This window comes from Palaemon carinicauda, chromosome 20, assembly GCF_036898095.1.
Source record: "Palaemon carinicauda isolate YSFRI2023 chromosome 20, ASM3689809v2, whole genome shotgun sequence".
Lineage (NCBI taxonomy): Eukaryota > Metazoa > Arthropoda > Malacostraca > Decapoda > Palaemonidae > Palaemon > Palaemon carinicauda.
This window is the reverse complement of record NC_090744.1, coordinates 65647844-65665131: the sequence shown is the minus strand read 5'-3', so window position 1 is coordinate 65665131 and position 17288 is coordinate 65647844. Positions and strand designations below refer to the sequence as shown.

The following is a 17288-nucleotide window of genomic DNA, read 5'->3' as shown; positions in this document are numbered from 1 at the left end:
CTGAGGAGAGAGAGAGAGAGAGAGAGAGAGAGAGAGAGAGAGAGAGAGAGAGAGAGAGAGAGAGAGAATATTTGATATCATTGGCCTATTTAAAATAATGAAGTTGCTAATTACTTTGACACTTTACTGCTCTAATAATATCAAGTTCTCTTGCTTGAGGACACTCGGGCACCCTATTCTATCTTATTTCTCTTCCTCTTGTTTTGTTAAAGTTTTTATAGTTTATAATGGAATTGTTTATTTTAAAGTTGTTACTCCTCTTGAAATATATTTTTCCTTATTTCCTTTCCTCACTGGGCTATTTTCCCTGTTGGAGCACCTGGGTTTATAATAAGCATCCTGCTTTTCCAACTAGGGTTATAGCTTAGCAAGTAATAATAATAATAATAATAATAATAATAATAATAATTATTATTATTATTATTAATCATAATGATAATAATAATAATTATTAATTATAATGATAATAATAATAATTATTAATCATAATGATAATAATAATAATTATTAATCATAATGATAATAATAATAATTATTAATCATAATAATAATAATAATAGATGCAATTGGTGTTTAGCTTTACAATTAGTATCTAATGTTAAAACATCAAAGTCACTTTCTACATGAAATTTTATCTCTATAAAATCAAATTCAAGGAGAAATGCAATGCAGCTGAACTCTTGATGTACAGAATATTTGCTGGCGGCTATAGTGGAAAATATAAGGCTTATTATTATTATTATTATTATTATTATTATTATTATTATTATTATTATTATTATTATTATTATATCCAATTAACCCAGATCCATGAAACCTATTGCGCCGAGAAGGGGAGCAAGATACACATTCATTGTTTAAAGATGAACAGCAATAGCTATAACTTATGTTTTTACTTCTCCTGAAATGAATGTAGTAGTAATTATTGAAGAACATTGAAACCATAAGACAAAAAACTAAAATAGATGTACAACAAATTTAAAATACCTTCGAATCTCTATATTTTCTTTTAATCGTATCAAAGACTGGACTACCAAACTATTCCTTTGAACACAAAACAAATCAGTTGCAAAATATATAGCAAAAGTTTATCAAAACGGAGGGATTAATTTTCATAAAAGGTGTCAAAGAGAAAGGTAAATTAACCGTAATATGGTATCTATCAATCTTGGCATTGGTGTGTTTTAGGTTTGGTTTGGCTTTGGTTTGGTTTTAGTTTGGTGGTTTGGTTTGGTTTGGTTTTAGTTCTAGTTTGGTTTTAGTTTGGATTGGTTTTAGTCTGATTTGGTTTGAGATTGGATTGGTTTGGTTAGGGTTTTGCTTAGTTTAGGTTTGGTTTTGGTTTAGGTTTGGTTTTGGTATTGGTTTGATTTTGGTTTTGGTTTAGGTTTGGTTTTGGTATTGGTTTGATTTTGGTTTTGGTTTATTTTGCTTTGGTTTGTTTTTTGGTTTATTTTGATTTGGTTTGGTTTTTGTTTGTTTCGTTCCAGTTAGGTCTGGTTTGGTTTTAGTTTGGTGGTTTGGTTTTAGTTTGGTTGTTTGGTTTGGTTTTAGTTTGGATTGGTTCTAGTTTGGTATGGTTTTAGTTTGGTTTGGTTTAAGTTTGGTTTGGTTTTAGTTCTGGCTGAATTTTGGTTTGGTTTTAGTTTGGTGGTTTGGTTCGGTTTTAGTTTGAATTGGTTTGGTTTGGTTTGGGTTATGTTGGGTTTGGTTTGGTTTCCTTTTTTGTTTTGGCTGTGGTTTTGGTTTGTTTTTCTATTCAGTACTAATTTAGTTTTGATTTCTATTTGGTTTTGGGTTTGGTCTGGTTTGGTTTGATATTTTTTGGTTTGAATTGTGGATTAATTTGGTTTTGGTTGTAGTGTTGGGTTGGTTTTGAATGTTTTGATATGGTTTGGTTCCGTTTGGGTTTTTTGTTTGGTTTGATTCTGTTTTATATTGGTTTGGTTAGGTTTTGTACTGATTCGGGTTAGTTTGGTTTATTTTATGCTGGTTGGTCGGTTGGTTGCTTGGTTTTTGTTTAGTTTAGTTTGATTTTATCTTGTTAGTATTGTTGGTTTGGTTTGGTTTGGTTGGTTTTGTGTGTGTTTGTATCTTTGTTTGTTTATTTGAGAGAGAGAGAGAGAGAGAGAGAGAGAGAGAGAGATCCAAGGGTGACATTCAGTACACACTTACCAAAGATTCCAATTCTTTTTTATAAGGTGAATCAACAAAAAACTTTACTAAACACAATCAAGTTGAGATACTTTGACAGAGAGTGTCCACGAACACGTTGTCCAAGGAGACAATTTTGAAATAAATTTAAAGCTAAGATTTTTTTCTTGATACTAGTTGTAATTTGACAGTATTGTGTGTATGTGTGTGTGTGTGTGTGTGTGATTACACGTGTGCAGAGGCATATATATATATATATATATATATATATATATATATATATATATATATATATATATATATATATATAATATTGAAGAAAGATTTATATAGACATGGTTGGAGGAATGAGTTGAAGATTAAGGGTTAGAGGAAGAATCTGGGAGATCTAGTGTTGACATCCTGTTGTAAATCTTAGAATCAAGCAATCTATGACTGCCTGCTTGAATCTTTTCCACTTCTCTTTGAGGAGGTCTCTGTGGTTTTGGGAATTAGCTGGAGGCTGTTGACGACCCAGACCTGCTCTCTTAAGCTGGTCCCATAGATGTTCAATGGGACTGAGATCCGGTCAAGCAGATAGTCAGTTCAATCTACATATAACTTCTGTGGCCAGGCTTTCTTGCACCAGCCTCGCAAAATACAGTAGATTACTGGGATGTCGTCATTAAGTAAGAAATCAGGAACCACAACACCAGTGCAGGCATGGAGAATAGGGAGAATAATGTCATTCTAGTACATTCTGGCATGAATTGGCCCCTGCTGGAACACATGAAGGTCTGGGTGACCCCAACACTCATTCCTGTCCATACCATAATACAGGAACCACCGAAATAGTCCTGCTCAACAATGGCACACTCAGCAAAACATTGCCCACAGGCCCTCCATACCCTATGGTGTGTGTCGTTGGAGGAAACACAAAACCTCCACTCATCAGAGAAGAGTACACATGACCAGGCCTAGATGTTCCAGTCTAAAAGCACAAAATCAAAGGCCAACCTTATATAATGGTGTCTGGGGATTCAAGTCGAAGAGCAACAGCCGGGCATCTTGCATTCAGGCCATCAGCACGCAATCTGTTCCTTTTACTTTGGACAATAACACGAACACCAGTGGCATTCTGGAGTCTGTTTAGCAGAGTTCTGGCCTAATGCAGGGGTTCTGCCCAGTAGATGTCCTCAGAAACTGATCCTGAGGAGCAGTTGGAGCACAGGGACGTCCTAAACGTGATCTATCGTGACCCAGGTCCTAATTCAGGGGCTTCACCGAGTACAGATCCTCAAATACTGATCCTGACGAGCAGTTGGAGCACAAGGACCTCCTAAATGTGATCTATCGTGATACAGGTCCTAATTCAGGGGCTTCACTGAGCAGAGATCCTCAAACACTGATCCTCAGGAGCAGCTGGAGCACAAGAACTTCCTGAATGTAATCTATCGTGATGCAGGTCCTAATTCAGGGACTTTGCCGAACAGAGATCCTCAAATAACGACTGAAGCCAAAGGACCATTCTGAAAATCAGAGAAATCTCTGTTGGAAGTCACTTCTGCAACTCGGGTAATAATAGGTAATTCAAGGCTTAATCACAAACACAAAAAGAGTATTATAAATTCATGTAACTAGTGTTGATATCTACTACTAACTTAGATGTCAAATGTATGTAATTTCGAAAGGAAAATACTTTAAAAATCATTGAAAATAATTATAAACATCATGATGATATTTTCCTTGATTCCAGTTAGTTTCTGCAAATATATTTGTAAATGGAAGAAAGAGTAATTCTGAACATAGAATGTTCTATGAAAATATGCATTTTAAGACTTCATTTCCGGTGCGAATATACCCTTAGCAACAGCTAGACCCAAATTAGATGTGCACATTCTTATGGACTTGAGGGACCCTCATGAATGGCAGGGACGAGGGACAGGATTATGCCCAAGAGGCTGATACTATATGCATAAGATCGGCGTCTTATTAATCTCTCCATTAAGCTAGAACCAGGGAGGACCAGGCAAAGGCTGCTGATGACTCGGCAGGTAGACCTGTAGGCTAGTCCCCGAATCCCCAGTCCCTAGCTCACAAGGATGGTGACGTTACAGACACTACTAGAAGCTATCGAGCTCAAGCGGATCTTGAACTCTCGTCCAATAGATTGACGAGCAGGGGCGTTTTAAATAAGCTACCATAAGCCAAGTAGGTAATATCACCTAGAAATAGATGCTTGCAATAACAAATTAATTGTAGATATGAATAAAAGAATTAACAAAGTGTTGGAATTTTCATACAACTGTAGAAGTCTAAAGGACAGATTATATCTATGTGAATGCGTGCTCCAGGATTCATAATGGATACCAATGCAACTATAAACTTGGTATCACCTCCTACTCATCTTACTAGCAAGTAAAAAAAAAACTCTAATTATACCTACTAAACCCAAGGTGATGCATACATGATGCTTCGCAGGTAGTATTAGCCGAAAATGTACGCTAACGATAACCTTCTTCTAGAAACTTCAAAAATATCTTTCATTGAAGGACCTGGAAAAGACTTTGTCCAGACAGATGCAGATGTCATTGAATCAGAGGAGAAATATGTATAACTGCATATGTAATTGATTCATAGCAAGTAACCAAGACGTCCATGACTGTGGTTTCAGTTCATCCCTGACCCAGCAATTCAGAGAAGACCCATTGAAATCTCTTATCAGGAGTACCTGAAGGGAGGTATATAGCCAAATATAAGCAGCCACTATTTCGTTGATATATATATATATATATATATATATATATATATATATATATATATATATATATGTATGTATATATATACATATATATATATATATATACATATATATATATATATATATATATATATATATCACTTTCTAAGTGGGGATACATTAATGTGACGAAAGTGTTTATGTAACGCCATGATCAGCAAAGCTGTATCTGCCAGGGCTACCCATACTAGGTTGGTTTGCTCTAAGCGATCAAATGAAAGTTTCCCATCATCACCAATCCACATTGGCCAGCGTGGTCATGAAAACTGGCCAAACCCAACGTGAATAAAGACATGTCTGAGGCCTTTGTACTGCAGTGGATTAGAAATGGCTACCCTTGTTATCGTTGCAAGTATATATATATATATATATATATATATATATACATATATATATACATATATATATACATATATATATATATATATATATATATATATATATATATATATATATATATATACAGGGACGCAAAGGTTAACAATCAATTCAATTTCTTATAATTTTTATAGAAATATACATCTCTCTCTCTCTCTCTCTCTCTCTCTCTCTCTCTCTCTCTCTCTCTCTCTCTCTCTCTCTCTCTCTCACTCAATTGCAAAGGATATGTTTTAGTATATGTACCTATTTTCCTAATATCTGAAAAATAAACTGTCAAAAATACCTTCAACGTAATGGATTTCTCAGGCAAGATTTCAATTTTCAAAAAATAAACAAAACAAGATGAATTCGATCAGGGAAATTGTTAAAATGATTTATCTAATTAACCATCAAAGTAAACAAGAATTTCATCACCATATTCACTATTTAAAGTGCATGATATATTCATAAAACTATATAGAAATAACTTTGATTTGCCTTTGCTTACAAAACTGGTAACAAAACTTTAGATCAATATGAAAAATGCATTCTTGAGCCGGTAGATGAGTACCGTATAAGCATAAGTATCGTATAAGTATAATATGGGCTTAATTTATTATCCATTTGTGCAATAACTGAAATATAATATCTATTATATTAAAGGTTTTATTCTATATATTCATTCGAAAGAAAGTACCAAAATAAAATTTTCCAATGGTTCATGAACTGGCATTTGGCTCTTTTACCTAGTTGAAAGAGCAAACCACTATTCCCTAACAGTTTTCCAGAATGGCGTGTTCCTATTGGCTAAGGACTGTGTTTCTTTGTCTTTGCCCGAAAGGAGCGTTCCTATTGGCTAAGGACATTGAAAGGTAACTCCCAATTCATTCCTTATAGCCGAATTTTCTTTCCAATATTTTACTTCTCAAATGACCTCACTGAGGACATCTATTAGGACCTTTAGGAACATGGCCAAGTTCACTAAACCAACTGAAAATTTATCGTATTTTTTATCTAAAAATACGTGTAAAGTATTTATTACATATAATAGTTGAATAATATATGAAATGAATATATTTTACACAATAATAATGTCTAAATAAACATTATCTTGATATTTATGAAATAATCTTAAAGAGAAATACTCGTATACAGTTTTGGCAAACTTTATTTAGCACCTCAGGAGGGGGCCAGAATTGCCAACAAATTAATTAGGTAGAATTTGTAATTCAGAGAAATTTGAAACTCACTTGGATGACATAGAAAGTGGAAAATATATATTTTCAGAATTTAATTTCATCGCCCTGCTAAAGAGGTTGTGGATGAAATATTTAGCCTGATTGCTTTTCTTTTAAAGTAAATAGGTTGGCTACTCTTATCACCGAGTGGACAAGGATATAAACATTATATTCTTTTAGCTTTTAACTTATATAACAACATAATATTTACAAACAAAATGGTGAGTTCAATTAACTATTAACACTTTCTATTTCTATATATGAAGACAATTCAGTGATAAAGGCAGTAATCAAGACATATAGTTCTTCACAAACCCTTTAATCTATATTCGAAAGGAACAACCTGCAAACGAGACTATATCAGAACAGCCAAGAATATTGTACTAATGTCTTCAATTATGGAGGAACTCGACATATTAAGCATTATTAAATTTACATTATACTTCATTTAGATTTTTATGTTCAATTTGAATAAGTATTAAAAGGTTTACCATTTCATTTTTCTCAACATTTTAAGGTTGGCAATCTTGATGTGTAAGAAATCTCCTATCTAGAACGTAGTATTTTCCTTTTGAAATTGGCTATTTAATAGAACGTATATTTCACAATCTAATGATATGTTTATGATCATGAAGATCTATTGTTACCATTTTGTCAGAAACTATAAAATAAGATCAATTTCTCATGCATGAAAAATAGATGGACTTAGGAAGTCACTCAATGGAAAAAGTATGGTATATTTCTCTCAAAAAACAATAAAGAAATTCTATAGGTAAATATGCATCAGCATTCTAATATTATGTTGAAATTCTTCAAATAATAGAAACAAATTCTGAATTATTTTGAACTTTATTCAAAGGTTTAAAGTATATTCAGGAACAAAGTTCTGGTATCACTGAAAATGGAGGAATCTATACCAAAGGAATACCAGAGTTTCCAATTATCTACGTTACTATATACAAATATATGGTAATTATAACCCAATATAAAATATAAAGAGAAAAATGTGGAAGTAAAGCGCAAGGTACGTGAGGCAAAGAGGGCAGCTGACCTGAGGTGGGGTCAGGGATTGGGTCATTCATATGAAGAGAATAAGAAGAAGTTTTGGAAAGAAGTGAAGAGAGTAAGGAAGGCTGACTCAAGAATTGAAGAGACAGTGAAAGATGGAAATAGAAGGTTGTTAAAAGGAGAGGAGGCAAGGAAAAGATGGGCGGAATATTTTGAAAGTTTACTGAATGTTGAGGATAATAGGGAGGCAGATATAATTGCTGTTGCAGGTGTTGAGGTGCCAGTGATGGGAGATGAGAATGAGAGAGAGATTACAATAGATGAAGTGAGGAGAGCACTAGATGAAACGAGAGTAGGAAAAGCGTCTGTTATGGATGGTGTGAGAACTGAGATGTTGAAGGAAGGGGGTGTGACTGTACTTGAATGGTTGGTGAGATTGTTTAATATGTGTTTTGTGTTGTCAATGGTACCAGTAGATTGGGTTTGTGCATGTATTGTACCACTATATAAGGGTAAGGGAGATGTGCATGAGTGTTGTAATTCAAGAGGTATTAGTTTGTTAAGCATAGTTGGAAAAGTGTATGGTAGAGTAATGATTAATAGGATCAAGGATAAAACAGAGAATGCAATCTTAGAAGTACAGGGTGGTTTTAGAAGAGGTAGGGGTTGTATGAATCAGATTTTTACAGTTAGGCAGATATGCGAGAAATATTTAGCAAAAGGTAAGGCGGTGTATGTTGCGTTTATGGATCTGGAGAAAGCGTATGATAGAGTTGATAGGGAAGCAATGTGGAATGTGATGAGGTTATATGGAGTTGGTGGAAGGTTGTTGCAAGCAGTGAAAAGTTTCTACAAAGGTAGTAAAGCATGTGTTAGAATAGGAAATGAAGTGAGCAAGTGGTTTCCCGTGAGAGTGGGGCTTAGACAGGGATGTGTGATGTCACCATGGTTGTTTAACTTGTATGTTGATGGAGTGGTGAGAGAGATGAATGCTCGAATGCTTGGACGAGGATTGAAACTGATAGACGAGAATGATCATGAATGGGAGGTAAATCAGTTGTTATTTGCAGATGATACTGTACTGGTTGCAGACGCGGAAGAGAAGCTTGGCCGATTAGTGACAGAATTTGGAAGGGTGTGTGAGAGAAGGAAGTTGAGAGTTAATGTGGGTAAGAATAAGGTTATGAGATGTACGAGAAGGGAAGATGGTGCGAGGTTGAATGTCATGTTGAATGGAGAGTTACTTGAGGAGGTGGATCAGTTTAAGTACTTGGGGTCTGTTGTTGCAGCAAATGGTGTAGTGGAAGCAGATGTACGTCTGAGAGTGAATGAAGGTTGCAAAGTGTTGGGGGCAGTGAAGGGAGCGGTAAAGAATAGAGGGTTAGGCATGAATGTAATGAGAGTTCTGTATGAAAAAGTGATTGTACCAACTGTGATGTATGGATCGGAGTTGTGGGGAATGAAAGTGACGGAGACAGAAATTTAATGTGTTTGAGATAAAATGCTGCAGACTGGTGCATTGCCTGCAACATTGCATACGTTCAGGAATTAGATGAAATAACCTTTTGAATACAGAAATAAATTACTCAGTGCACGATGCAATATGTAAGGGATACGACCATAGAAGCTGTATATATGTGAGGTTATCTGAAGGTAAAACCTCCTCAAAGTTGAATTATAATATTCAAAATCGTTGAATATATAACTAACTCAGCCTTATATTCCCTTTACATTATTATTATTATTATTATTATTATTATTATTTGCTAAGCTACAACCCTAGTTGGAGAAGCAAGATGCTATAAGCCCAAGGGCTCCAACGGGGACAAATAGCCCAGTGAGGAAAGGAAATAAGGAAATAAATAAACGATCTGATAAATAATGAACAATTAGAATAAAATAATTTAAAAACAGTAATTACATCAAAACAGATATTTCATAAATAAACTATAAAAAGACTTATGTCAGCCGGTTCAATTCATAGGTAACAAATATATCTAATGAATAGGCTATTGAAATACATAACATATTTCATTGATAAGCCTAATGGCTGGGCTCACGTATAAGCCTATCAGATTTTAAGTGAATCCTTCTAATTTGTCATCATATTTGGCAGCATCTGGCAACTGGTTTTTAAGGTATAAAGGTCACTCCCGAATACCAAAGACAAGGGACAGTGACAAACTCCAGCCAAGCTAGAACCAGGGAGGGCTGATGACTCAGTAGGTAAACACATAGGCTGCCCCAAACCCCATTCTTAATTAATTCCCAAGGATAGCAAGGTTGTAGACATAACAAGAGACTATAGAGTTTAAGCTGGTCTCGAACTTTAGTCCAGCAGAACGCCAGGCAGGGACGTTTCCAATAGGCCAGCACAACCATAGCCTTACGAGTATTATTATTATTATTATTATTATTATTATTACTTGCTAAGCTACAACCCTAGTTGGAAAAGCAAGATGCTATGCCCCGGGGCTCCAACAGGGAAAATAGCCCAGTAAGGAAAGGAAACAAGGAAATAAGATAAGTGATTAACAATTAAGATATAATATTCTAAGAACAGTAACAATACTAAAATAGATATTTCATATATAAACTACAAAATCCGTAACAAAAGAAGAGGAAGAGAAGTAAGTTAGAGTAATCTCTCTCTCTCTCTCTCTCTCTCTCTCTCTCTCTCTCTCTCTCTCTCTCTCTCTCTCTCTCAGACCCTGCACTCCTGTGTGCATCTCTCTTTCTATTATATTTATCTTTTATTGTATCATTAATCAATTTTACTTACAAATTAACGATACCCCCATCTGTTGTACAGATGGAAGATGGGCCGAATCTCAATGGATAAGGTAAGTAATGTCAAACTATTAGTCTGTCTCAAGGTAAAACTTCTTTCCTGATATTATCCATCATCATCTCCTCCCACGCCTATTGACGCAAAGGGCCTACATTCATCATCTCCAGTTTTATGCTTCATAGTCCTCAGCCATGTAGGCCTGGGTCTTCCAACTCTTCTAGTGCCTTGCGGAGCCCAGGTAAACGTTTGGTGAACAAATCTTTCTAGGAGAATACGAAGAGCACGCCCAAACAATTCACTAAGATTAAGCTGGGATAAAAAGTGCGAATGGTTGTGAAGTTTTTACAAGTAATTTTAAAATTTCATTATCATATAGGTGGGATAATAAGGGAATTCCAGTTTTTTTTTTTTTTTTTTTTTTTTTTTTACCAAATACGCACTACAACGGTTTTGAAAATGATCTTGTTCAATTGGTTCTGTTCAATAGACAGCGATTTTTGTTCTTAGTTTTTTGTACTTCGTCCTTCGTTTTAAAGTAAAGCACTCCCCACTAAACCATCCGTCCATTGTCATAAGCTTTACGTCTTTTGTCCATTAATTTCAAAAATCTTGTCATCATCCAGGGTTTATTGCTATCGCATATTCGCTGTGTTTTCTCAGGAAAACCTCTCTCGTGTTGTTCGTAACCGTATTGACATTTCTGGGGCTTCATCTGCGTTTTCAGTCATTAAAGTTTCCGTCCATTCATACGGTACAATCCACTGGCCGAACTCTGGTTGACGAATCTCGGAAGGGCCCAAATAGTCTGGTCTGGTGAGAGGGAGAACCAGATTTTGGGTACGGTCCGGTGACAACGCACTATTTATTATTATTATTATTATTATTATTATTAGCCAAGCTACAACCCTAGTTGGAAAAGCAAGATGCTATAAGCCCAAGGGCTCCAACAGGGAAAAGTAGCTCAGTGAGGGAAGGGAATGAGGAAATAAATAAATGATGAGAACAAATTAACAATAAATCATTCTACAAACAGTAACAACGTCAAAACAGATATGTCATATATAAACTACAAAAAAAGACTTATGTCTTCCTGTTCAACGTAAAAACATTTGTTGCAACTTTGAACTTTTGAACTGTTCCCTCCGCAAAATAAGTTTGCGGGCACTCCGTCGCCTAATAGATAGCTGCAAAGCTTCTAAGCTTATATATATTACTGTCATTAGGCTTATGTTACATGTACCATAAACAATATCATTAATACAATTCTTAATCTTTATTTTTTTCCATTTACCGTGAAATCAGATAGAATAACATCTTGCTATCATGACATTGTCATTAGTTCTTTAATACAAAGTAACAATTTCCGTACGATGTTAACAGTTACAAATCAAATAGTAGAAATAAACTTTTTTGCTTGACAAAAACTCACCAAAAGTTAGAGAGATTAAATTTAAGTAAGGATGTTAAAAAAAGTAGAAAATATGAGGGATATGAATGATAAAAAAGGAGGAGGTTTGATGATACTTTATAGAAATAGTGACAGTCTAGAATTGGAAAAGATAGAAACTAAAAGTAAAGACCTGATGTATGTTTAGTGTAATGCATATAATCATACATTTAGATTATTGTTGGTTTACTTTTCAGCAGGGAATACTGAAGAAGACGAAAGTAGGGATAAGAGAATAAAACAGGAATGTAAAAGAATTATTACAAATCTAAATGAAGAAGAGGCATTGATGATATTAGGGGATTTCAACGGACATGTAGGATTTTTAGGTTACCAGAATTTAGACAGGAACGGGGAAATGATTCTCGATTGGATGAATGACCCTGGGTTAGTCCTATTGAATGGAGATTTAAGTTGTAAAGGGATTTTTACATGGGAAAGATTGCAACAAAAAAGTATAATAGACTACGTACTAGTAAACGAACAAATGTATAAAAACTTTAGGGAAATGAATATAGCCGATGAAAAATTGAACTTTGACATCTCAGATCATAATCTGGTCACTATAGAACTGGAATTCATGAGTGACCAGAATAAAAATTTTAATAAAGGAAGATGGGAGGAAGTAAAATACTTTAGGACAGATGAAAATAGTTAATTATTACTTGCTAAGCTATAACCCTAGTTGGAAAAGCAGGATACTATAAGCCCAGGGGGGCTCCAACAGGGAAAATAGTCCAGTGAGGAAAGGAAACAAGGAAAAATAAAATATTTTAAGAACAGCAACAAAACCAAATTAAATATTTCCTATAAACTATAAAAAACTATCAAAAACAAGAAAAAGATAAATTAGATAGAATAGTGTGCCCGAGTGTACCCTCAATCAAGAGAACTCTAACCCAAGACAGTGGTGCAGAGGCTATGGCACTACCCAAGACTGGAGAACAATGGTTTGATTTTGGAGTGTCCATCTCCTAGAAGAGCTGCTTACCATAGCTAAAGAATCTCTTCTACCCTTACCCTTCAGAGGAAAGTAGCCACTGAACAATTAGAGTGTAGTAGTTAACCTCTTAGGTGAAAAATAATTGTTTGGTAATCTCAGTGTTATCAGGTGTATGAGGACAGAAGAGAATCTGCAAGGAATATGCCAGACTATTTGGCGTACGTGTAGGCAAAGGAAAAATGTTTATTGCGTGTAATTGGTCTTAGCATTAAGTATTAGTGATGCATATCTGCAGTATTGAAGTTTCAGATGAAATAATGTATTATGGTTGTATTTAGTTTCCTAATATATGATTCCAATTCAAATTGGAGTTTATAGAATGTCATATTAATTTCTATGCATTCATTTCTTTGAAGCAACTCTTACACCACATCTGCCCAGTTGATTTTATCTTGGCATATATTGTTGTTGTTGTTGTTGTTGTTGTTGTTGTTAATAATAATAATAATAATAATAATAATAATAATAATTATTATTATTATTATTATTATTATTATTATTGTTGTTGTTGTTGTTGTTGTTAAGAATAATAATAATAATAATAATAATAATAATAATTATTATTATTGTTGTTGTTGTTGTTGTTGTTGTTGTTGTTGTTGTTGTTATTACAAGCTAAGATACAACCCTAGCTGGAGAAGCAAGATGCTATAAGCCCAAGGGCTCCAACAATGAAAAATAGCCCAGTGAAGAAGGAAACAAAGAAATAAATAAACTACAAGAGAAGTAACAAACAATCAAAATAATATATTTCAAGATCAGTTACAGTATTGAATAAGACCTTTCATATATAAATTATAAGAATTTAACAAAACAGGAGGAAGAGGAATGAGATAGGATATTATGCCCGAGTGTACCTTCAAGCATAGCCATAAATTGATTCCTGGCCTACAGTGGTAATGTGTTCGCCTAGCGTTCGCATGACAGTAGATCGATCCCCGCCCAGGACCGTGAGTTTAAGCTGTTTACTGGGGAGGCCACTGCTGCGGCTGGGCTGACGTTCTGGTGAGCATTCATTCTACTGGAACTGAAACTAGGCACCTTTAGCTATCAGTCCATATTCTTAAAAAAAAAAAAAAAAAAAAAAAAAAAAAAAAAAAAGATGAAGAAGAAGAAGAAGCAGCATTCTTTGTACAATATACTTTATGTTCTCTCTTTGGCCCAGTACCTAACCTTCATCATTATCTTTTTTATATAAATTCTCTCCTTTTTGATAAATTCAAATGTCTTTTAGAAGTCAATTGCTATTCAAAATTACTGGTATATATTTTTCTGTAGGCCTATGTGCTAAATCATCTTTTCTCTCACATTGGTTTGATGTGTTTTTTTTAAAGATAATCGACCTAGGATCTTTAGAAGCATCATAGTTTCATTTCTTACTTCAACTGAATGTTTTCTCAATTCTCTTTTCGTCCTCCGCATAAAATTTCAAGTATCTTATATACTTTTATTCTGTCCATTTCTTTTTCGTGAAATGTTTTTATCTGCTGTCAATTTTCACTGCTTCAACATTATCCTCAATATTTGTACCCAAATTGAATTTAAAATGTTGAGGATAATTCAAAAAAAAAAAAAAAAAAAAAAAAAAAAACGCCAAGAAATAAGCTGTATCTATTTTACCACCCTAGCCCATGCCTATACACACACGCACACAAACACACACACACACACACACACACATATATATATATATATATATATATATATATATATATATATATATATATATATAAATATATATATTATTTTGTATGCATGCATGTGTATATATCTCTATTTATATATATATATATATATATATATATATATATATATATATATATATATATATATATATATATATATATATGTAAATATATAGGCGCTTTGATTTTGCAGTCATTTTCTTCCCAGAGAGAGAGAGAGAGAGAGAGAGAGAGAGAGAGAGAGAGAGAGAGAGATAATGGTACATAAAGAATTTCTATATAATTTTAATGTATTATGATGTAGTTTGTTCTTTTACTAAACTTGACGAGAGAGAGAGAGAGAGAGAGAGAGAGAGAGAGAGAGAGAGAGAGAGAGAGAGAGACGTATTGGCTCATCCGCTGATATCAGCATATCGGGAATGTTCTTAGTGTAAGACAAGATAAAGGATTTTATTATCTTTTCCAACAATTTAGAGGATATGTTTAAAAGAATCACTTTCACATGAAACCGTTTATTCAGTTTTAATAATTTTGTTGTCTGAATTGTTTCATGTGGAATTCAGAAGTTCAAACTTGCTGCGAATGTTTTTAATGTTGAGTAGGCTAACATAATTCTCCTTTTTTATATAGTTTATTTATTTCCTCATTTCCTTTCCTCACTGGGCTGTTTTTCCCTATCGGAGCCCTTGGCCTTATAGCATCATGCTTTACCAACTAGGGTTATAGCTTAGCTAATAATAATAATAATAATAATAATAATAATACGTCCCCCTTTCCTAAACACCAACCCTCTTTCCCCAGGGTATGATTACTCTTACTTCCCTTACCCTAGGAACGTGGGGAGACCGTCTAAGCATATATCTGGCAATGCCAATGAGCGTGACCGGGGAGAAATACACACATACATATATATATATATATATATATATATATATATATATATATATATATATATATATTTATATATATATACAGTATATATATAATATGTATGTATATATCATATACTATATAGGGGAAATTACAGGATGCTCGCTTTAGTTCTCTCATCTTGATCTTAACATTTATCCGGTTAAAAACGATTTCAGCATCTTTGTTACAAACAAATTCCTTTATCGCTTATCAGCAAAGACGTTTTTGTCACTTTGATAATGATATATACCGTATCTATCTATCTATCTATCTATCAATATATATATATATATATATATATATATATATATATATATAAGTTAATGATACAATGTCTGACAGACGAAGCTTGAAGTAATCATCTCTCTTGAAATGTTCTTTCACACATTCATTAAGTTCAGGTCCATGAAATAACGAGATTGGAAAATCATTCTTTCTAAATAAGGTATGTGGTGGTCTATTGGAAACCTCCCTGCCTGCCGATCTCCAGAATGAGGTTCGAGTCCCACTCTAGCTTGATAGTTTCTTTAAGTGTCTGCAACCCCACCATCCTTTTGGGCTGAGGCTGTGGGATTTGGGGTAGCCTATAATTCTAGCTACTGAGTCATCAGCAGGCACTGCCTGACCCTCCCTGGTCCTAGTTTGGATGGAGAGAGGCTTGTGGGTTGATCATATGTATATATGGTCAGGGAGGGTGGGCTGTGGCACCCTAGCAGTGCCAGCCAAACTCGGCTGAATCCCTCGTCAGGCTGGGAGGAGCGGAGAGAGGCGAGATTCCCTTTTGTTCCTTTGTTTGATGTCGGCTAACCCCTACGCTTCACAGTCTCTTATTATTATTAGCTAACCTACAACCCTAGTTGGAAAAGCAAGATGCTATAAACCTAAGGGCTCCAACAGGGAAAAATAGCCCAGTGAGGGAAGGAAATAAGGAAATATGGAAATTTCACGCTTCACAGTCTTCAGCCATGTAGGCCTGGGTCTTCCAACTCTTACTATTATTAGCTAACCTACAACCCTAGTTGGAAAAGCAAGATGCTATAAACCTAAGGGCTCCAACAGGGAAAAATAGCCCAACGAGGGAAGGAAATAAGGAAATATGGAAATTTCACGCCTCACAGTCTTCAGCCATGTAGGCCTGGGTCTTCCAACTCTTATTATTATTAGCTAACCTACAACCCTAGTTGGAAAAGCAAGATGCTATAAACCTAAGGGCTCCAACAGGGAAAAATAGCCCAGTGAGGGAAGGAAATAAGGAAATAAATGAACGATATAAACAGTAATGAGAATCAAGATCAAATATTTTAAAAACATTAACAACATTAAAACAGATATTTAATTTATATACTGTCCCTTGCCTCTCCCATTCATAAGCGAACTTTAAAACATCAAATATTTTACCACTAACAGACTAACTTAACACAAGTAATAAATCAAGTTAAGTCTTAATTTTGAGGAAAAAAAGTGAACTTGAAAGAAGTTAGACGATTCTTCTTTTCAACAGAATTCTAAAAATAAAATCTTGAAGCGCATTAGAGACAGAAGGCTTAGAGTTTGATAAGAGAAGAAATATCAGGGCAGCAATACTGACACGCTACACTGGCATGACTTACTGAGCTAGTCTTGCTTTCTTTATTTCGTTCACAAAAGTAACTTTTGGCGATATTTTAGAATTTTTATCTGATACCCCTAAGAGCAGAGAGTTGGATTCAATGTTTAGAACTAATCAAATTGTATATTAAAGATAAGAATTTTTATCTGAAACCCCAGAGAGTAGACAATTGAATTCAAAGTTTTCTAACAATACCTTAATAAAACCAATCAATTTTTATATCAAAAATAAGAATTTTCATCTGCTACAAAGAGTAGACAGTTGAATTCAAAGTTTTCCAAGAGTACCTTAGTAAAACTATT

The 17288-nt window shown here is 34.4% G+C and overlaps 1 protein-coding gene across 1 annotated transcript in view; it reads left to right on the top strand.

Moving 5' to 3' along the window:
• The first annotated feature begins 10358 nt into the window (after positions 1 to 10358).
• The window catches only part of LOC137659853 (uncharacterized), a 32305-nt gene continuing 25375 nt past the window's right edge, over positions 10359 to 17288 (top strand). Inside the window, exon 1 of the mRNA XM_068394636.1 lies at positions 10359 to 10382. Coding sequence (XP_068250737.1) covers positions 10359 to 10382 — 24 coding nt within the window. The remainder of the gene's footprint in view (positions 10383 to 17288) is intronic.